At 30.7% G+C, this 18,405-nt stretch overlaps 1 protein-coding gene across 18 annotated transcripts in view; it reads left to right on the top strand.

Moving 5' to 3' along the window:
- Window positions 1–18,405, top strand: part of LOC116347089 (phosphatidylinositol 4-phosphate 5-kinase type-1 alpha) — a 29,915-nt gene that overhangs the window by 8,117 nt on the left and 3,393 nt on the right. For 4 of the 18 annotated variants that reach the window (XM_031777509.1, XM_031777508.1, XM_031777507.1 and 1 more), the window contains 15 exons: window positions 2,701–2,874; window positions 2,954–3,151; window positions 3,278–3,595; window positions 3,666–4,153; window positions 4,261–4,393; window positions 4,561–4,648; window positions 5,632–5,694; window positions 9,456–9,536; window positions 9,783–9,842; window positions 10,455–10,742; window positions 12,350–12,512; window positions 12,713–12,748; window positions 12,880–13,052; window positions 13,156–13,256; window positions 14,279–14,719. In XM_031777509.1, coding sequence (XP_031633369.1) covers window positions 2,701–2,874; window positions 2,954–3,151; window positions 3,278–3,595; window positions 3,666–4,153; window positions 4,261–4,393; window positions 4,561–4,648; window positions 5,632–5,694; window positions 9,456–9,536; window positions 9,783–9,842; window positions 10,455–10,742; window positions 12,350–12,512; window positions 12,713–12,748; window positions 12,880–13,052; window positions 13,156–13,256; window positions 14,279–14,470 — 2,556 coding nt within the window. In that variant the 3' untranslated portion in view covers window positions 14,471–14,719. Of the gene's footprint in view, window positions 1–72; window positions 150–2,700; window positions 2,875–2,953; window positions 3,152–3,277; window positions 3,596–3,665; window positions 4,154–4,260; window positions 4,394–4,560; window positions 4,649–5,631; window positions 5,695–9,455; window positions 9,537–9,782; window positions 9,843–10,454; window positions 10,743–12,349; window positions 12,513–12,712; window positions 12,749–12,879; window positions 13,053–13,155; window positions 13,257–14,278; window positions 14,724–18,405 lie in introns of those variants that run through there. The other 14 variants (XM_031777511.1, XM_031777510.1, XM_031777518.1 and 11 more) reach the window with 14 other exon arrangements.

Raw genomic sequence — 18,405 nt, 5'->3', positions numbered from 1 at the left:
ACTCGTTTATTGCCATTTCACATTCTCCGTAATATTTTCACAATTTGATTTTCTGTATTTTACTGTCGAAAGGTGCACCGAATGATTCAGTGAATGAACAATTACTTAATATTTCACAACTATTCAAGTCGGATCTATTCATTGAAGCGGTTAGTAAACAAATATTTAGAATCGAAAATGGTTCATTAATAAATTCAGCGGGACTTGATTTCAAACTGAGAACAAATGCAAAATAATTAAAACAAAACAGAAATGCCGATGCAGTTATTTTACTCTGAATCATCATGGACAGCTTCATGTATATGAAAAAATAATAACGCTTTCGGTATGACAGCATAGTTGTCGACATAAAATCATCATCATCAACATATCCGTATACAAAGTGTGAAACTTTTCGGCTTTGCGGCGTTTTCAAATGCGATTCAGTTTGTTCGATGTTATTTATTTATACACACATTTTATTTAAGATGCTAGCCGCAAATTCTTCTAAAAATTACAATATTTGTTTGTATTGTGAAAATATGTACACAAATGCCATACACCAAACCAAAACATTTTACTGAGACCGTTTTTCGCGTCAGATTTGTCTACATCGCATTGAAACGTATTGTCGCTTTTTTTATGCACCGCAGCAACCATTTCTTTTATGGCATTTCAATGATACAATTTGCTTAATAATCAATTTGAAATCATATCGAAATAAACAATTGAACACGTAGCCCATGTGTGCATGTGATTTTGATCTGTTATGAGAAAGAGCGAGAGAGAAAAACAAAAAATTCCATTTTTCTTCAACGATTCATTTTTTTTAAGCATTATTTCGAATAAACACGGGTGCGCATCACATATTTCGTATAATTTAGTATTAAATAAGATTGTCAACGATATGCTTCGGCTAATTCACACGCCGTTTCATTCTTCACAGTGATCGTACCCAACATATTTTCATTCGTGCGTTTTTCAGTCGAATTTGACAACGAAAGAAAAACATCCGAAAATGTTCTGTCTATTTTCGAATAATTTTTTTAATAAATCGATCACCGTAAGTTAAAAATTTGCGTGTATTTGTAGGCCATTTGACGGTGTGTACGTGAAATCAGTGCCATTTTTTAAATAAGTGAAAATGATTTGAAAATGTCTCATGTCAAAATCTTAATTAGTTTTGGTTTGCTTGCTTTGAGAGTCTTTATATATTATTCCAAATTCCAAGCTTTGTGTGAGCACACAAGATACACGACATAAAATTAAGTGGAACGTGTGTGCACCACGTTTATATATAATGCAAAAATAGTTCGTCCAAGAAAAAAAAACACTAACGTTTGCTTTTCTTCACTCTTGTTGATTTTTCCTATTTCTGTGTATCCTACACACTCTCTCTGTAATAGTCATGCATGTCAGGGCTGTGCAGTGATTTTTCCCGAAAGCATCACACACGATAATTTTCATTCCCTCTTCATGAAAAAGTAATGATTTTGAATAGCGAAAAATCACGTCAACCGTAGATTTGCTTTTCTAACAACAACTTGTGCAAATTCACTCAATCCAACGAGTACATTTTTTTTATTTCATTCAATAAATTGAATTGTTGTTTTTTTTTTTGTCATCTATTAATTTACGTTTGGTGTATATAATTTCGGAAATTGTTGTTGATTGATTGTTTTGAAAAATTCGTTGAACAAAAGTGGACCATTTGTGTGCAGTTATTATAGTGATAAATGAGTGTAGTTAGATTAAAACTGATTACAATTGAATGTCTCGTGATGATTGAAGAAAATTTTGTGCGGAAAACAGATTGTTCATAAATATGCGGGAAATGATTGACATTAATTATTAGAAAACTGAATCAATTGAATGGCAAATATACGTCTAAATGATCTTATTGATAACGATAGATGAACATTGAATTGTTGCTTTTTTCAAATCTATTTTGCCTACCAGAGCTATAATAATTCATTAATTAATTTTTAATCGTTTTATCAAATGAGTTGCTAGTGCAATGAAATCCGATTATAATTTTTGGATTTATATTTTCACGACATAATATATTAAACAGATGCCAGTTTATGTGTTAACCATGCTTAACAGATGACAGTTGTCACTTAGCCGGTACATCGAAATGAATTTAGATTTCGTTTTTCATTATCGTGCTTTTCATCATAAGAATCTGTTTGTTTAATCAAATGCTCGATTGAACTTATTAATAACATTATTCATTTACGGAAACATCTTAAAAATCAAAAAGATCGAAAGAGGCGAAAATTGGTTTCAGATACCTTTTTTTAACTGAATGCAATCAAACCTTAATGAACGATTAAAATAAAAAATCAGTGAATTAAATGAAAACCGGGGTGTTTGGAATAATATCCTTCTATTGTTATTATTTTAATGCCAATCGTAATTATGAGTAAAACAACATTTTGTGCAGCTCTGTTGCCAAGTTGTCGATGTTAATAAGTTTGTTTTGTTTTGGTTTTTCCTTCGATTTGTGCAATGCCTGTACGTATACTATTCAGACCGATGACAAAAGCATATCGCGCAAGTAGCGATTGTAACAATTTCAGTGTTTTTTTATGATTGTTAATGAAATGATGAGATCAGTTGATTCGTTTTGTGCAAAGTACAAAAATGAAAATGTTTTGCGATGTATCTTTGTTCAAACTTTAGACTAATTTATTTGCTTTTTTATTATTATTGTTACAGTTAAATGGTGAACAAAATGCGACTACGCGCCCAAGTCACAATGTTGGCCGTTACAAATACGATCGCGAACGAAAATTGGGCCATCGAAGAGTTGGCGACGGTGGTGAGATTACATATAAAAAAATTCAATCGTCACATATTATGGGATCGATTCAGCTAGGAATTCAACATACCGTACGTATCATTATTGTGTGTCAGCCACTTGAAAAATGTTTTCTTAATTATTTCGATTCTGTGTGTTTGGAAACATTAGGTTGGTAGTTTAGCATCAAAACCAAAACGTGACCTGTTGATGAACGATTTTTGGGAATTGGAAACCATATCATTTCCACCCGACGGTTCATCATTAACGCCTGCGCACCACTATGCCGAGTTTAGATTTAAAATCTATGCGCCCATTGCATTTAGATACTTTCGTGGATTGTTCGGTATTCAACCGGATGATTTTATGGTAAGTGTATTTTATTTAATTATGACGTCAATGCAATTCAGGCGAAATCAATTGAAATAATTGAAGCAAATATAAAAAACGAAAAAGTGAAAAATATAAGACTCAAATGTTCTAATCAAATTACAGATGTCAATGTGTTCAGCACCGTTGCGTGAATTATCAAACCCTGGTGCATCTGGTTCGATATTTTATTTGACCGATGACGATGAGTTTATCATAAAAACTGTACAACACAAAGAAGGCGAATTTTTGCAAAAACTATTGCCCGGCTATTATATGAATCTAAATCAAAATCCACGTACACTCCTACCAAAATTTTTCGGCTTATATTGTTTTCAATGCAATAGCAAAAATGTCCGTTTAGTTGTAATGAACAATTTATTGCCATCATATATAAAAATGCATCTGAAATACGATTTAAAGGGTTCAACATACAAACGAAAGGTTAGTTACCAATGCCATTCGATATGATTATTAATTTAAAACAAAACAAAAAATTGAATTAAAATTCCAGGCAAATAAACAAGAACGTGGCAAATCATCACCAACATACAAAGACTTAGATTTTATGGAACAACATCCGAATGGTATATTTCTCGAGTCTGATACGTACAATGCGCTGGTGAAGACAATACAACGTGATTGTCGTGTATTGGAATCGTTTAAAATTATGGATTACTCATTGTTAGTTGGCGTTCATAATTTAGATTTAGCAATTAAAGAAAAACAAGAAGAACAAAATCGACCACCGCCAATAACGCCCGATCTACGAAACATTTCACAAGAGGATGAATCCGATTTGGAAGATGCACCGGAAGCCGATCAATTTATAGCACATGAACGTCATCAAGAGGAACGTGAACGAGTTGGTGCAGCAGCTGCTGCTGCGATAGCACTAAATCGTAGTAAATCGATTAATCGCCAGCGATTGGTCGCACACTCAACCGCAATGGAAAGTATACAGGCCGACAGTGAACCAATTGATGTTCAAGATGATGTGCCGTAAGTTGGTTTTTATTATCTTTACCACTCACTGTCAATGACGAGACTCCATGTATGGCCATTTAAATGAAAATAAATCAATTTTTATCTTTTGCGATGGGTGACAGGCCTGGCGGAATTCCAGCGCGTAGTGAGAAAGGAGAACGATTGCTTTTATTCATCGGTATTATTGATATTCTGCAATCGTACCGCTTGAAGAAAAAACTAGAGCATACATTCAAAAGTATTATTCATGATGGGGTAAGTTCATGTACACAAACATACATACACACAATCTTTCTCATTTAAACACACAAACACATGCTCAAGTTGTCATAATCTAATTCGGAACTGTTTTAGTTATGTACCAAATTTCTTTTTTTTCTCTCTTCCGATTCATTCATGTTCGTGCTCATGCCAATTTACAGGATACGGTATCCGTATGTCGACCATCATTCTACGCTCAGCGATTTCAGGATTTCATGGCCAAAACAGTTTTTAAGAAAATTCCATCGCGTAAGTTTCCAATTGTACCTAACTCTTGACATTTATCACAGACAGGTGTTAAAAACGACGGTGAATACTTGCGAAAGTATATTTTCGAAAGGCAACGGGATTTTTAACATCTGTCTCCAATCAATCTCAAGTGCGATGTGAAAACGTGAGAACACACAATATGAAAAAGGAAAAACAAAATAATAATAACGTAATTTAAAAAGAATATCGACACTAATGCCATGTATACTAAAACAGAAAACAAATGTGATTTAAGAGATTTAGTTTAGGGATATTTTGATTGTAATTCTTCTTTTTTTTTTACTTCACCACAATTGACAAACTGAACAAACAAATTTGTATTAGATTTGTTTTTCCATAGCTATTTGAATTGAAATTCAAAATTTCGAATTATTCATCAATATATATGAACCATGTATAATGACTAAATGTTCGAAAACAAATTGCGTTTGGTTCATGTTTGAAAAAAAAAAGAAATGAAAAAAAAATTGTCCAATCAAAGTAAGACTTCTTCGTCAACAATACACAACAATATATCGAATTTAAATAGTCAAAGCGGTATTAGAGTTTGACGTACGTCCTTTCGATTTGAATGCTCACCGCATTCATTTCAACAATTTATTCCAACCAAAATAATAAAACCAAAAAAAAAAAAAAAAAATACGTAAGCCGTCAGTGTCGAATGAATTTTTTTTAATCAACGAAATGAAAAATTCATATGTATACATATATATATAACATTGAATTTTCGCTCAGTATTTTTTCCTTTCGTAAAACAAATGCTAAAAACAAATTTGCTTATTTTTGTTACTTTTTCTACTCTTTTTTTACACAACATTTACACATTCCATACACAAACATATGAAATACATCAAAACAATCTCTACCATTTTTACGAAACTGTTTAACCGAAAATTTCGAAACAAAATATCACACACAAAAAAAATTAATTCAATGCCCGAATATCGATATAAAAATTAAAGTGGATCTTCCGGAGATAAAAGGAAATCATAGAAAGTTCCGTACTTTAGTTACCAGCTACATAGGTAATCATTACATTGAATTTCTTTGATGAATAACTACTATATTTTTTTTTGTTTACAAATCTCAATGTGCCTGATGGTTTGAATGCAATTGTTGCTTTGAACTCGACAATCTTTCAACCGGTGTTTGAATATGCTATATTCTTAGATAGCTTGATTCGCTCATGAATGGTTCATGTTGATCTTTTGAAAATGGTCAATTGCACTGCTTTCATTTGGTTTTTTTTTTTTTTTTGATAAAAGGATCTGGTCTGTGAAACGACCTGTGCTTGATCAAAATTGAAAATTTCTGCATACCATTATATCCATTGTGACGAATTGAGCTCGTATAACAGCGGCATCGAATCGCACAAAGTAATAAATTTGCATTCATACTAAAAAGCCATTGTCCACAAATTAAACAAGCAAAATGAATCGATTTACGATTCAATTTTCGTTTGAATTTCTCGTTTCGTTTTCGTTTGTATGAATTCCGTTTCCTACTCAATATTTTTTTTGATTGGATATGTTTTCTATTGATTTTCATTAATTTTGTGTGATTAATTTACCAATATAATATGATTTCGTTTTCGAATACGTTTTAAAATTCAATAAATACCAACAACAAAAAAAATTATGTTATTATTTTTGCTTCATCAGTTCCACGAAAATTTTCTCGGGCTTTTATAATTTAATTGCATTCAAACGTTTTTACATAAAATAGCCGCTATTTGATTTTAGCAATATTTTATTGAAAATGTTTCTTTCTTTTGTTTTGGTAAATATATTTGATTTCCAACAGTTTCTTTTTGTCTCTCGCTCTTTCTCTCTAACGATCGCCTTCCCGCATTTTCAAACTTTATTCTCACAATACACTTGTGCATATTCCATAATTCTTCAGTTCAGTTTTTATTTGAAATTTTTCGTTTTACGCCAACATCGCATGTTTTACATCTTTCTTTCTTTTACATTGCAAATATACTTTTTACGTATGTGTAGACCGCATGATATCCGTTTTTATAGAATTCTGACCGAAATTCGGTACATTTTGAAAGTGTTGAGTTTTTCAAGCTAATAGCCGATTACATACACTACTTACACAAACTGATGTTATTTGCACCAAGATTGTTTGTTTTATATTGTTGTTGTTGATGTTGTTGTTTTGTTTTTCTCTTCATTTTATTAAATCACTAATTAAAAAAAAAAAAATTGTGAACAAAGTTGATAAAGGTTCATACATTTGCACCGAATCACATACACACCAATTTGAAATGTACATGAATAATATGTGCTAAAAAAACTGTTCATTAAATGTATATGTGTTTTTTTTACTACCCCGTACATTTATCATTGTAATAACATATTTTCATGCTGTTCATTAAGTTGTTCGAGTGTATTGAAGAACATTCATTTTTTTTTTGTTTGCTATTTTATTGTTGTTGTATCCTAATAAAATTGTAATTAATGGCACAATTGCTGGAGAGAGTTGTAAATAAATAAATGAAGAAAAAAAAAGAACATTGGTAACTGCAATAGAATCTGGTTTTGTTAGAACGAATAAAATGCATTTTCCAGCAAAAACCGCACGTAATTGAATGCAGTTTTTTTTTTAAATAATGGAAATTTGCTACATCCAGTGAATTTATTTTGGCCAGTGACCTATATGTATAATTTAGATGCCTGAAGTTGCTTTTAATCTAAGTTCATACTGCTCAATAGATTGAAAAATTAAACAAACTGACTGATAGATGTAATATAAGCGATAATAATCGAGAAGCTTTTGAGTGAAAACAAAATAACAACAGCCACATTGCATTAATAAACTATGCTGTTAAATACTCACTTCAATTTTTAGTGTTTTTTCGCTAGTTGCCAATTAATCATCGTTATAGATAGACTAAAAAAAACAAATGAAAATGTACTTAAAGTAGATAGTCAAACAAAATTTCATTATAAATACTTATATTTACAATATTTATAAGTGTAATGAGCAAAATCGAAAGCAAATGCAAAATTACTAAAGAACAAAGAAATAATATAGTGACGAGAAATCGAAAGCAGATCCATCGCAGAACAAAAGACATAAAAAATAATAGATGTAAAAAAATATATATATACATAATTTCCAATCCACAATAATTCAATGTTTTTATTTTGCATGTTGTTATCATTCGTGTCTAACTGACATCCATCGTTGCTTGTAAATGTAATGCTCTCTCGTCGCCACACCAAGATCATTTAAATGTGTCACATCGATATCATTGTTCAACTTGTGCATTATTTTCCATCGATAGTTCTCTCTTTATGTTTCTCATCTCACAATCTTCCTATCACACAATCTCACTTTCTATCTATAAATGACACACATTCAACCATTTAAAACATGAAAACAAACAGATGGCAATATCAATGTGTTCTTCTCATATTCATTTGAATATTTTAAGTTGGAAAGATTTCTTTTTTTTCGAGTGTAAAACGATAAAAAAAATGGAAGGGACAACCAAAAAAATTCGTATAAAACGAAGCATTTGCAAATTTGAGCATTTTTATCGGTTGTTATATTATGTATGAAAATATCTATTGAAGTTCGAATAAGGAGCTGCTTATCGTTTGGCAAACAACGTTTACACACTATCCAGTTGTTGTGCTTTTTTCTCATTTCCTTTCCGTTCTGTTTCTACGAAAGCGTCTTATCCACACTAAATATTTTAGTTACGATAACTACGGTGGTAGCCTCATTTGCAATGATGTGTTCGATGAGGGAAAAAAATATACAAACGTGACTTTTTTACAAAACGACTGTCCGTACTTATGAGTGAGCGAGAGAAAAGAAGAAAAAAACAAGATGGATATAGAGAGAGAGGAAAAAGGGTTTCGAATCAGTGTACACCGACTTTCTCTCGATTTCCAACAATATCGACGAATATCAATACCATTTCCAATGGCATTTGTTGTTGAGTGTGTAGTTCTCAAAATCTGATGACTTTGTCACTAAATATCAAACTTTATCGGCTTTGTTTCACGCGTTTGCTATTTACTATACCTACCTATACTTCACATATTTTATCCAATGTATAAGTTAGATAGCTAAAGTTTTTTTTTTTTTGAATAATGAACCGAAAAAACAAACATATATACATCGTTTTCAATGGCTTATATTATTAAACGAAACACTGTTCGTAGACAAAACTTTTATGTTTCTGTTTTAATTTGTCTGTTTGGTGTTTTTTTTTCATTCTCTATTCTTTCTCGCTCAAATCATGGCGATTTTATGTGTATACTTGTGTCATTTATAAAAAGAAAGAAAGAAACACAACAGATTTATGGAGTTTTTTATTGTTATTGTAGAATAAAAAAATACATTTTTTTTTTGTTTTGATTAAATTTTCGCTGTGCCATTATTTTGTCGCTACAATTTTTTTTCTCTTGCAAAAATATTTTTTTTTTGTGTCATCCAAAGCCCAAATATGCAATAATATATGAGTTGTTGTTTTCAATTCGTTTGATATTCTAAAAAGAAACCCATAAAAATACAGAATTTCCTGATATTATGTGTATGTGGTGTTTTTTCACTAGTGTTTTTCCTGTTTTGCTTTCAATGTTTTTAATTTTGATTTTTGTTATTTTGACTACAATTTTTTTTTTGTTCGTTCTTTCGTTTTGTTTTAAAAAGATTTTCTTTCTTTATACGTTGGCTTGATCGGCCAGATCAACTCAATTTCTTTTTTTTTTTTAAATATATACAAATGCAACACAATTACTTTATCTTTTCTAAAATTCTCTAGCTCTCAAACATTCACCATCCAAACGAAAAAGTCTTTCGAAAGCCGCCCAGCGTTCCACTGAAAATGAATCAGAAAACCATCGTAAGTATAAATCACACAAGCACTATGGACAATGTCACACAAAACAGAGAATGCTGCACTTTAATGCAACAACAAAAAGAAAATAGGCAATGAATTCAAGTAGAGCAAAAAAAAATGACTCATCTAATCAACTCAATGTTAGATTGTCTGTCCACTAAAAGAACTATGTTTACTGTCAAATTGTTGAAATGTCATTTCCGTTTCTTATTTTTTGTTTGTTTGAATTCTTCAATGATTCCGTTGTAGCTGTAGCTGGAACATCACACCATCATCATCATCATGTAACCAGTTCCATTTCGAAATCGGGTGAGTTTATCGTGAATCAACCTCATGAGTGTGTGTGTGTTTTTTTGTGTTGGTTTTTGTTTTTCTCTCTTTCAATTCATTTGTTGTTTGCTGTAAATATACATTATAAAATGAATTGCAAGAAATTGATTTCCATCATCTTTCACATGATATTATTTCGTCTCATTCTATCTGATTTGATTTATAGTTAATTTGATTTATTTATTTGAAACAATTCTTCAATCATCATTTTTTCTGAATGTTTTGTGTGGATCACTCGCTCATATTAACCAATATAAATATTTACTTTCTTCTAATTTTCATGCTGCGCGCTTTAAATGGATGAATAATGTAAACAATCTGAATTTTATTTGAAAAAAAAAAAAAAATACTTGTACAAAAAAAAACCACGGAATGAATTATCATAAAATCATTCGATTACTCATTCTTTTTATTATTATTTCTCTCACTTTTTCGTTTTGAAATCATTTTTCATTTCGTTCATATGTTTGTTATGTGTGTTTATGTTTCCAAAAAAATATACTGTGTCTGCTCGAATCGAATTAATTGTACCGTAACAAAAAAAATATGCCTGACTTCAATATACTTGCGACACTATCACATCACCAACAGAAGCACCAGTCACAGTCGCTTCTTCCTTAATTCAGTCAACGCTAGCAAAACCAATTGTAACCGAAGCACCATCTTCAACAACGTCATCATCGTCATCTGTGCCACAACAACAAAGTCCACTGCCCACATTCCAAACGACCATTCCACCGTTGAAACAAAAAACTGGTATAATAAAATCAAAAGTGCCACCACCGGTGCCGCCGCGTGGTTCACCACGCGTTGATCGTCGTACAAGTACCAGTTCACATAAATCGGCAAGCGCAAGTCCGCGTGCGACACCATCATCAGGTAGACATCAAATGAATTATTTGAATGATAAATATTTCGACACAATTCAACCGAATCCAAATAATATGTGTCGCTTATCACCGCAAAAACTCTATAAAAAAGATGAAACATCCGTATCACCGCCACGAACGCCAATATTTCGTGATCGTTCACCAACCTGTGTACGTGATTGGCTTGAAGTAAATGATTTTGCTGCCAGTGATTATGATGAAAATGTGCTACAATTTAAAATTACCGAACCAACAAAATGTGTTACAATTAAACCACGTAAACCGTTACCAATACGAACAGCACATTTACAACGTCAATCAAGCTTTCGTACATTTTCATATAGCAGCGATTCATCCGTTCGATATAAAGCGGAAAAATATGCTGAACACAATGAAATTGTTGCAAATCAAACGATCACTAGTTTAAATAATGATAAAATTGGCATTAGCACTAACATTGTAAGCGATCTCATCAAATCGTACGATTGCAATTCGAATGAAACAACCAACGATAAAATTAACAACAATAATATTAATAATAATAATAACAACATCATTATAAATAACAATAATAATAATGATGCGAATGCGAATGCAAGCGATGCAATTCAGCATCCTGAATCAATGGACATTGAAACGACCATAGAAAAAGGAAACATTGTTAAATTACGAAAAGCATTTGAGAATGCAACACCAAAAAGTCAACCATTGTTACCGTTGATTAAACCAAGAACGAAAAAAAAGAAAACCAACACAATGCCAAAAGTTACGTTCAGTGATCAACAGCCATCGGACACCATTTTAAAAACATTAAAACGAAAAAAAGCGCCTCCAATCGTTAATACATATGCTAACGATGACAATGACAATATGAAAAAAACCGAAATTCTAAAATCACATTCAAGCATTTTATCCGTGGATAATATCACATATTTAGATGCATTTAGCCTTGACGGCGAATTTGTATAAAAGAAATCATACGAATGGATTTCATTTCATTAACATTAAATTAAAGCACAGTCAATAATCCATTTTTCGGACCTGCAATCACTTTCGCTCTCCATCTCTCTCTCTCTCTATCTCTTTGTCTGTCTTTATCTATTTACATTTCAAAATAGAATAGCCGTTTCCTTTTTCATTGCTTGCACAGTTCATATTTTTATACATATATGTATATGGATATATAACATACAATAACAATCATCTCATAATTTCTTTCATCTAGTGCATAAGATTTGAAATCATTTGCTTTAGCTGTTGTTCATGTTACAAAATATCGAATGTACAAAACCCTTAAACGAAATGCCAATCACATGATAATGGCATGAATTCCCAATGTGTATCAATGTGCTTTATATTAACTGGATGCTAAAAATTATTATGAAGAATATCCAAATTTATTGATCACCAGAATGAAGTATATCCCTTCAATGGATTCTGTTAATTCTCTTTTTTATAATGAAAATGACGATAAACAAAACAAAACCGAAAAAAAAAAACAAAAACACAAAAAGAAAATAATTGTTATATCATTAAGTTGTGTATGTTCAATATTTAATGTAACTGATCATCGAAAAAAAAAAACACCAATATCATTATATCACATGTAATCGCTAGGTACAGCACCTTCATGTTGTTCCACTCCACCACCCGCTTTTGATGACATTTCTGAAGGTAGCAGTAGCCATCATCGACATAGTGACGATCGTGGAAATGATCGACGATTACAAACGGGAGGCTCCACCATAAGAAGCACATCCTATCGCGAAGACACCGTTAGGTAAAAGCACATTCTTTTTTCTCACTTCTTTAACAAAAATGATTCAAAAAAAAATCATTTTCATTTTTTTGTTCTAACTAATTTCGATATTGATTAGTTTATCATTTCATTTTTATTTCTCGTACAATCATAGACACTAATAATGTTAATAAATTTTCTTTTTCTTCTTCTTCATTTTCTTTTGTGTTTTCTTCATTTAGTTATGGAACCTTAACACGGTCAACTTGTAGTCTTAGGTGCTTCACATATTTTTTTTTATTCTTTTGTTTATTTCTTTCGTTGTGGTTTTCATATTTGATGTGAACATTTCATATAACACATAAATTAAAATATGTTTCAAATTTTGCAATTGATTTAAATTTCGCAGCATATCAGAAATTCGATTAGATCCACATTTGGCTGTTGATACATCAAGCGGTAGCCAGTATGGGTCACGTGGTGCATTGGCATGGACACCGCCCGCTTCAAATGAAGGTTCAACACCAACCTGGACAGAGGGAACGCCAAGCTTTACTGAATCCAGTTCGAGCGGTGATATGGGTAAGACATGCACAACATTATCGTCATCACGTTTGCAATCGATTCAATTGCGAATTGTGTCGTATCGATTCAGCGACTAAACGGTTACCGAATTCATCAAAAGCATTTTCAGGTAATTCATCACCATTAAACACATACACATCTGCGTCGGATCGTCACAAACCATCTGTCGAAGAATCACTGAATGCACTAACATCGGAAATGGTAAGCAGCCTTCAAATCAATACTTCTAGCATCAAACCATCCTATGCTAAACGATCTGTTACTAACCGTAGTTGTAGTAGTAGTAGAAATTCAGTTAGTTAAACGCGTCATCGTTGTTATTTTAGTTTTTTATTTTATATATACATTTTTGTTTTTTTTTTTCCTTTGCTGTCAATTAAAACAAATCGCATTTTGTTTTCCGAAACAGCGATCAATATACAATACATACATATTTTGTGATTCGAGTAATATACGTGTAAGATGTTCGTTGCGAATCGTTTGTTCATTAAAAAAAAAAAAAATTTGTTGCCATTGTTGTTCGTGTTTGAAAAATTTGAATAACAAATAAATCGCATCATACAAACTCTATTATATTTTTATGGGCCGCGTTGTTTGACTTGTCAATAAGCAGCTTATTGTCCTAGTTGCAATATTCATTTCGTCGGGGCTGCATCACCATCTCATTGCTATAAAAATTTGAAACACAAAAAATTGATACTTTTTCACGGAAATAAATACTATTGACAAACATTGAGAGGTATAGCGGTATACATTTTATTTGCGCTTGATTGTGTATTGCTTTTAAGTCTGCTGTAAAACCGAAAAAAAAATGAATAAATGCATTTCACCATTTCATCTTCATCCCCATGAATTCGTGTCGCACACGTGTGCTTTAATATTATGTTTGTTTATGTGACTGCACTTTCTGATCTTTTTTATTTTCATTTTTCAATGGTAAAAGTAGCAATTTATTGTTTCGCTTCGACACCATTCTATTTTTCGTTCACTCTTTCTTCTTCTTTTTCCTTTTTCATTTTCTGCTGATTTATTTGATTAAATATCCATAAGACCGCTGCACCATGTGTTATATATTATTATTATTTTTTCCAAGCAATTGTGCGTGTTTTGTTTTCACAAATTCAGTTTGAGTTTTTTTTTTCGCTGCTTTTTTGTTTATTTTTGAGACGGTATTTTTCCTCTGTTACTTTTTTTCTCTTATTTTTTTTTCTTTTCAAATATAGAAAATTTCAACTATTGCTACTGCCACCAATAGTAAACCCACACAACAAACTGAAACCCTCAATTCATGTCAACATCCCCCTACTTCTTCTTCTGCTTCAACAATTAGTTCATTTTTTAAATTTCCGTTCAATATTTTCGAATGGTTTACAGTCACCACATCAACATCAAGTGTGAACGAATCAAAACCTTAACCAATTTGATGTGATCATCATCCATAAGAAAAACTAATTTGAATAGAGCATGAAGGTGTGATTTTTTTTTGAAGAGTTCTTGCCACTGGAATGCGGCGCATTCGAAAAAAAGCAAAATGGAAAAATATTGCATACATGAACAAAAAACGAACAAATCAATTCTGAAATTATTTATTTACATTCATTTTGTTTATAAACTTTTCTGTCTTTCTCGAAAATTTTGCTTTCATCGGTGAAATGATGATACTTTTCGCAATTTACTTAAATTTGTCGCATGCAATTTATATATATATAAAAAAAAATTATATGTTTTTCCAAAATGACGAGAAAAACCGAATGACTTTTTTCATTATTGTTTAGTATATTTGTTGTAGATATTTAAAAGAACAAAATATGTGAAACATTCTGGTAATGCTTAATAATTTATAAAAAAATAATAATTTTATGTTTAAATCTAATGCTTAATCTAATTGTTGGATATTTCTCAAATTATTTTTGCTGCCGGTTATTGAAACAAACAAAACAATATTTGTTCTCTTTTTTTCTCTGATTTCATGCTGCATATCATTCAATCGTATCCCATACAAATCGAACGCTTTCACAACATGGAACCAAAAAAAAAACACTTTTTTTTCAATTGTGCAAAATTCATAAAATCCAAAACCCGCAAAACACAAATCGAACGAACAAAATTGAACACACACAAAACCGCATTTTTGGTGAATTATTTGTAGCTAAATCTGCGATGTCAAGTCGATTATGATTATGATTAAATTGAGACGTTCACAGAGAGAAAAGATAGAGAGAGATAAAAGCAGAAAATGACGAAGAACATCAAACACGAACGAATAAATGAATTTCAAGTTCATATTAAGTGATTTCGATAAAATCGATTGATAGGCTTCCTTCGTTTAATGCAAAGGCAAAACTGAATAGCAAAAGCAAAACAAAAAAAAAAACAATTGAACAATGTCCACCGTTTATATGAGCCTTTTGTGTATTAACTGTTAAAAAAAATCTTTTGAAATGCTATATTTCTGCGTGTTCCATATAGAGTTCAATTTTGAAAATACCCATATGCCACACAAGCTATATAATACATATATAAGGAAAACAAAACCAACAAATATTAAATATAAACTAGCGTTTTTTCTTCTGTTGAAAATGTCTCAGACTGGTTTTTATTATTGTCATCATCATGTACAGTTTTGTGTGCAAAATGTTGAGTTTATTTACATTCATCGGCGGGCAGTGTATTGTTGTGTTCATTTTGTGTTGCGAACACTAGAGCATATAGTACCAATTACAATGAGAATGCAATGAACCAATTCTGTCAATCAATATAAGAACCAATTGGTTCCTTGGTTTTGAAAATGATGTACCTAATTTTAAAGAGATCAACAATTTATTTTTGAAAAGAAAATCAATCAATTTATTGTTGATAAAAATGTCCGAGACGGTGTGAATTTTTCATTGAAAATAGATGGAAAACTTTCTCTTATTGAAATGTTACTACTAGTCAAAATATTAACGGCCTTTTCCAATCAAAAATAGTCACAAATATAAATAGCAAAAAAAATGAGAGTGAATGGAAGAGAAAGCGAGTAAAATTTTCAATTGAAAAGAAAAATCTGCACACAAAACGAATACAACGAACCATGCTCAATGAGACTTTAATTCTTTTTTGTAGAAGTTTTCGTTTATTTATTATTAAATAATATTGAGAGAAAAAAATATAAAAAAAATCCGAATACGGTTTTATTTAAATATACCCCTTGCTTAATGCCTTGCGTTTATAAGAATTTGAAATGTATTGCAAACGATCCAATGAAAATATGAATCCTTTATTTTCTTTTAGAATTTTTGTTTTAAAAAGCAGTTTTGAATTTAATAAAAAACCACCAACACCCATTTACAAACTGAACAAATAAAATTTGGTGCTTAATCGAGCATGACCTCAGTCGATTCAATCATTATACGTTAACAATAAAATCAAAAGAAAAATCTGTACAAAATACATTGGCATAGACTGCAGCAAGCTTCGTTTGTTTGATTTATGGAAATGGCTGCAATTTTATCCATTCTTATTTACATCTTCAATTTATTTTCATTCTCTCTTTTTTTTAATATAATATCATCCCAATAATAAAGTTTATGAGAAAGTGAGATCATTTTTTAAAATGAATGTGATACATTTGATTTAAATTTAAGTATTCTATCCCGAAGAAATTCATTTCCACGTGCATTAAATTACAACATGCTATAAATATATATGATAAAAGAAATATGAAACAATAAAATACATTTAAATGATCTGAATACGTTGAAAGATCGGTTTATTTCTTCCGAAACCACATTGAGTGCAGTCGTTGAATTACGCACGTTTTATTAGATTTTCGTTTCGAAACAAATCACAAATGAGCGATAACTAAGCGATGACGATGAGGTGTATACTAAAAAAAACAGAGTCGTATTTTGTTTATGTTGATTTCTTTTTCGTATTATGATTATTATCGGTTTTAAGTCAATATTTGAAAATCATAAAAAATGAACATTTTTTTAAAGAGGAATGATAAAAAGTAATTATATTAAAACGAAGAATAATGGTGAAATTTCAACAATCAATATCAAATCCATAAAATCATAAAATTAAAGTGGGATTATATGCCTTTTCGCTTTTTTGTTTATCAAAATCATATAAAATAGTTATAATAATATATAACAATATGAAGTGGATTGGAAAAGATGTCAAATCGGTAGCACCTCGAACACAAAATATGTAAATAATGTACATTTATTAATGGAACAAACACAAGTACACACTTTTTTTTGGCGCAATGCAAATGTTCAAAGCTAAACAGAAAAAATAAAAAAAATGGTAATTAACCATTATATAATATATACATATATATAATAACTAAGATCAAAGCAAATAAGATAACAAATTTAATTAAGCGCAAGTGTTTTTTTTTTTTTTGGAGTTCTGCCTGTTCGATGCGCTAGGATAAATGTTTAGGCATAAAATATATTCGATTTATGTATATGGCAAAAAAAACTTGTTAGATAAAATATATACATTTAGATAACAAAAAGTGTATCAATTTTTTGTTCAACTTCAACAGCTGACCAAACCATTCGATTTAAATTGATTGTTTGGATTGAATTGCGAATGGTGTCGCACAAATTCATAAAAATCTCGTTTTTTGCGATGCTGAAAAGTTTGAAGTTGATCTATTCGCATTCGAATAAAGATTGAACTATTAAAACTTCAAATGCAATTTTGCAAGAAAAGAAAACCGAATACCATTTCTTGGTATTTTCTTTTAAACTAATAAATGGTAACAGTTCGTTCTGCCAGAATCAGATATATACACATATTTTGGCTGAAATATGAAAGCCATTTATTTAATAAATGAAATAAATACAAAAATTCAAAGCAATATTTGCTTCTAATTTGTGCATTTGGCACAAGTGTGAACAACACGTTGAAAAGCACGAAATAAAAAGAAAACGATCGAGAGGAAGGTAAAAAAAGAAATTCCGATACGACAACAAAATATTACAACAATAAAATTGTATATTTGAATAAAATGAACATATTTTGAGAATAGATTAAAGGTTAAAGGCAAACAAATCATATGCTGAAATCACAACATTGAAAATTCAAGCAAAAAATTACCAAAAACCTATGGAGAGAACGATAAAGATCGTTTCAAACGATGAACTGTCAAAGTGATACAAGTCCAATATATTTAAACAAATTAAAAAAGTTCTAAATTATAAGGGGAATATTTGCAACATAAAAAATAAGATTACAAACTAATACAACAAATGAATATTGTTAATTTGATTATGTTTAAAACAATTCTCTCAATTAGACGTTTAAATGAACACATTCTCTTTTTTTTTTTCTTCTCTTAATTATAAAATTGCGA

The sequence above is a fragment of the Contarinia nasturtii genome, unplaced genomic scaffold (genome assembly GCF_009176525.2).
Source record: "Contarinia nasturtii isolate CC-2019 unplaced genomic scaffold, AAFC_CNas_1.1 Cnas_scaffold_1699, whole genome shotgun sequence".
In the NCBI taxonomy this organism is placed as follows: domain Eukaryota; kingdom Metazoa; phylum Arthropoda; class Insecta; order Diptera; family Cecidomyiidae; genus Contarinia; species Contarinia nasturtii.
The sequence above is the reverse complement of the archived record's forward strand: the minus strand, read 5'-3'. Positions and strand labels throughout refer to the sequence as shown.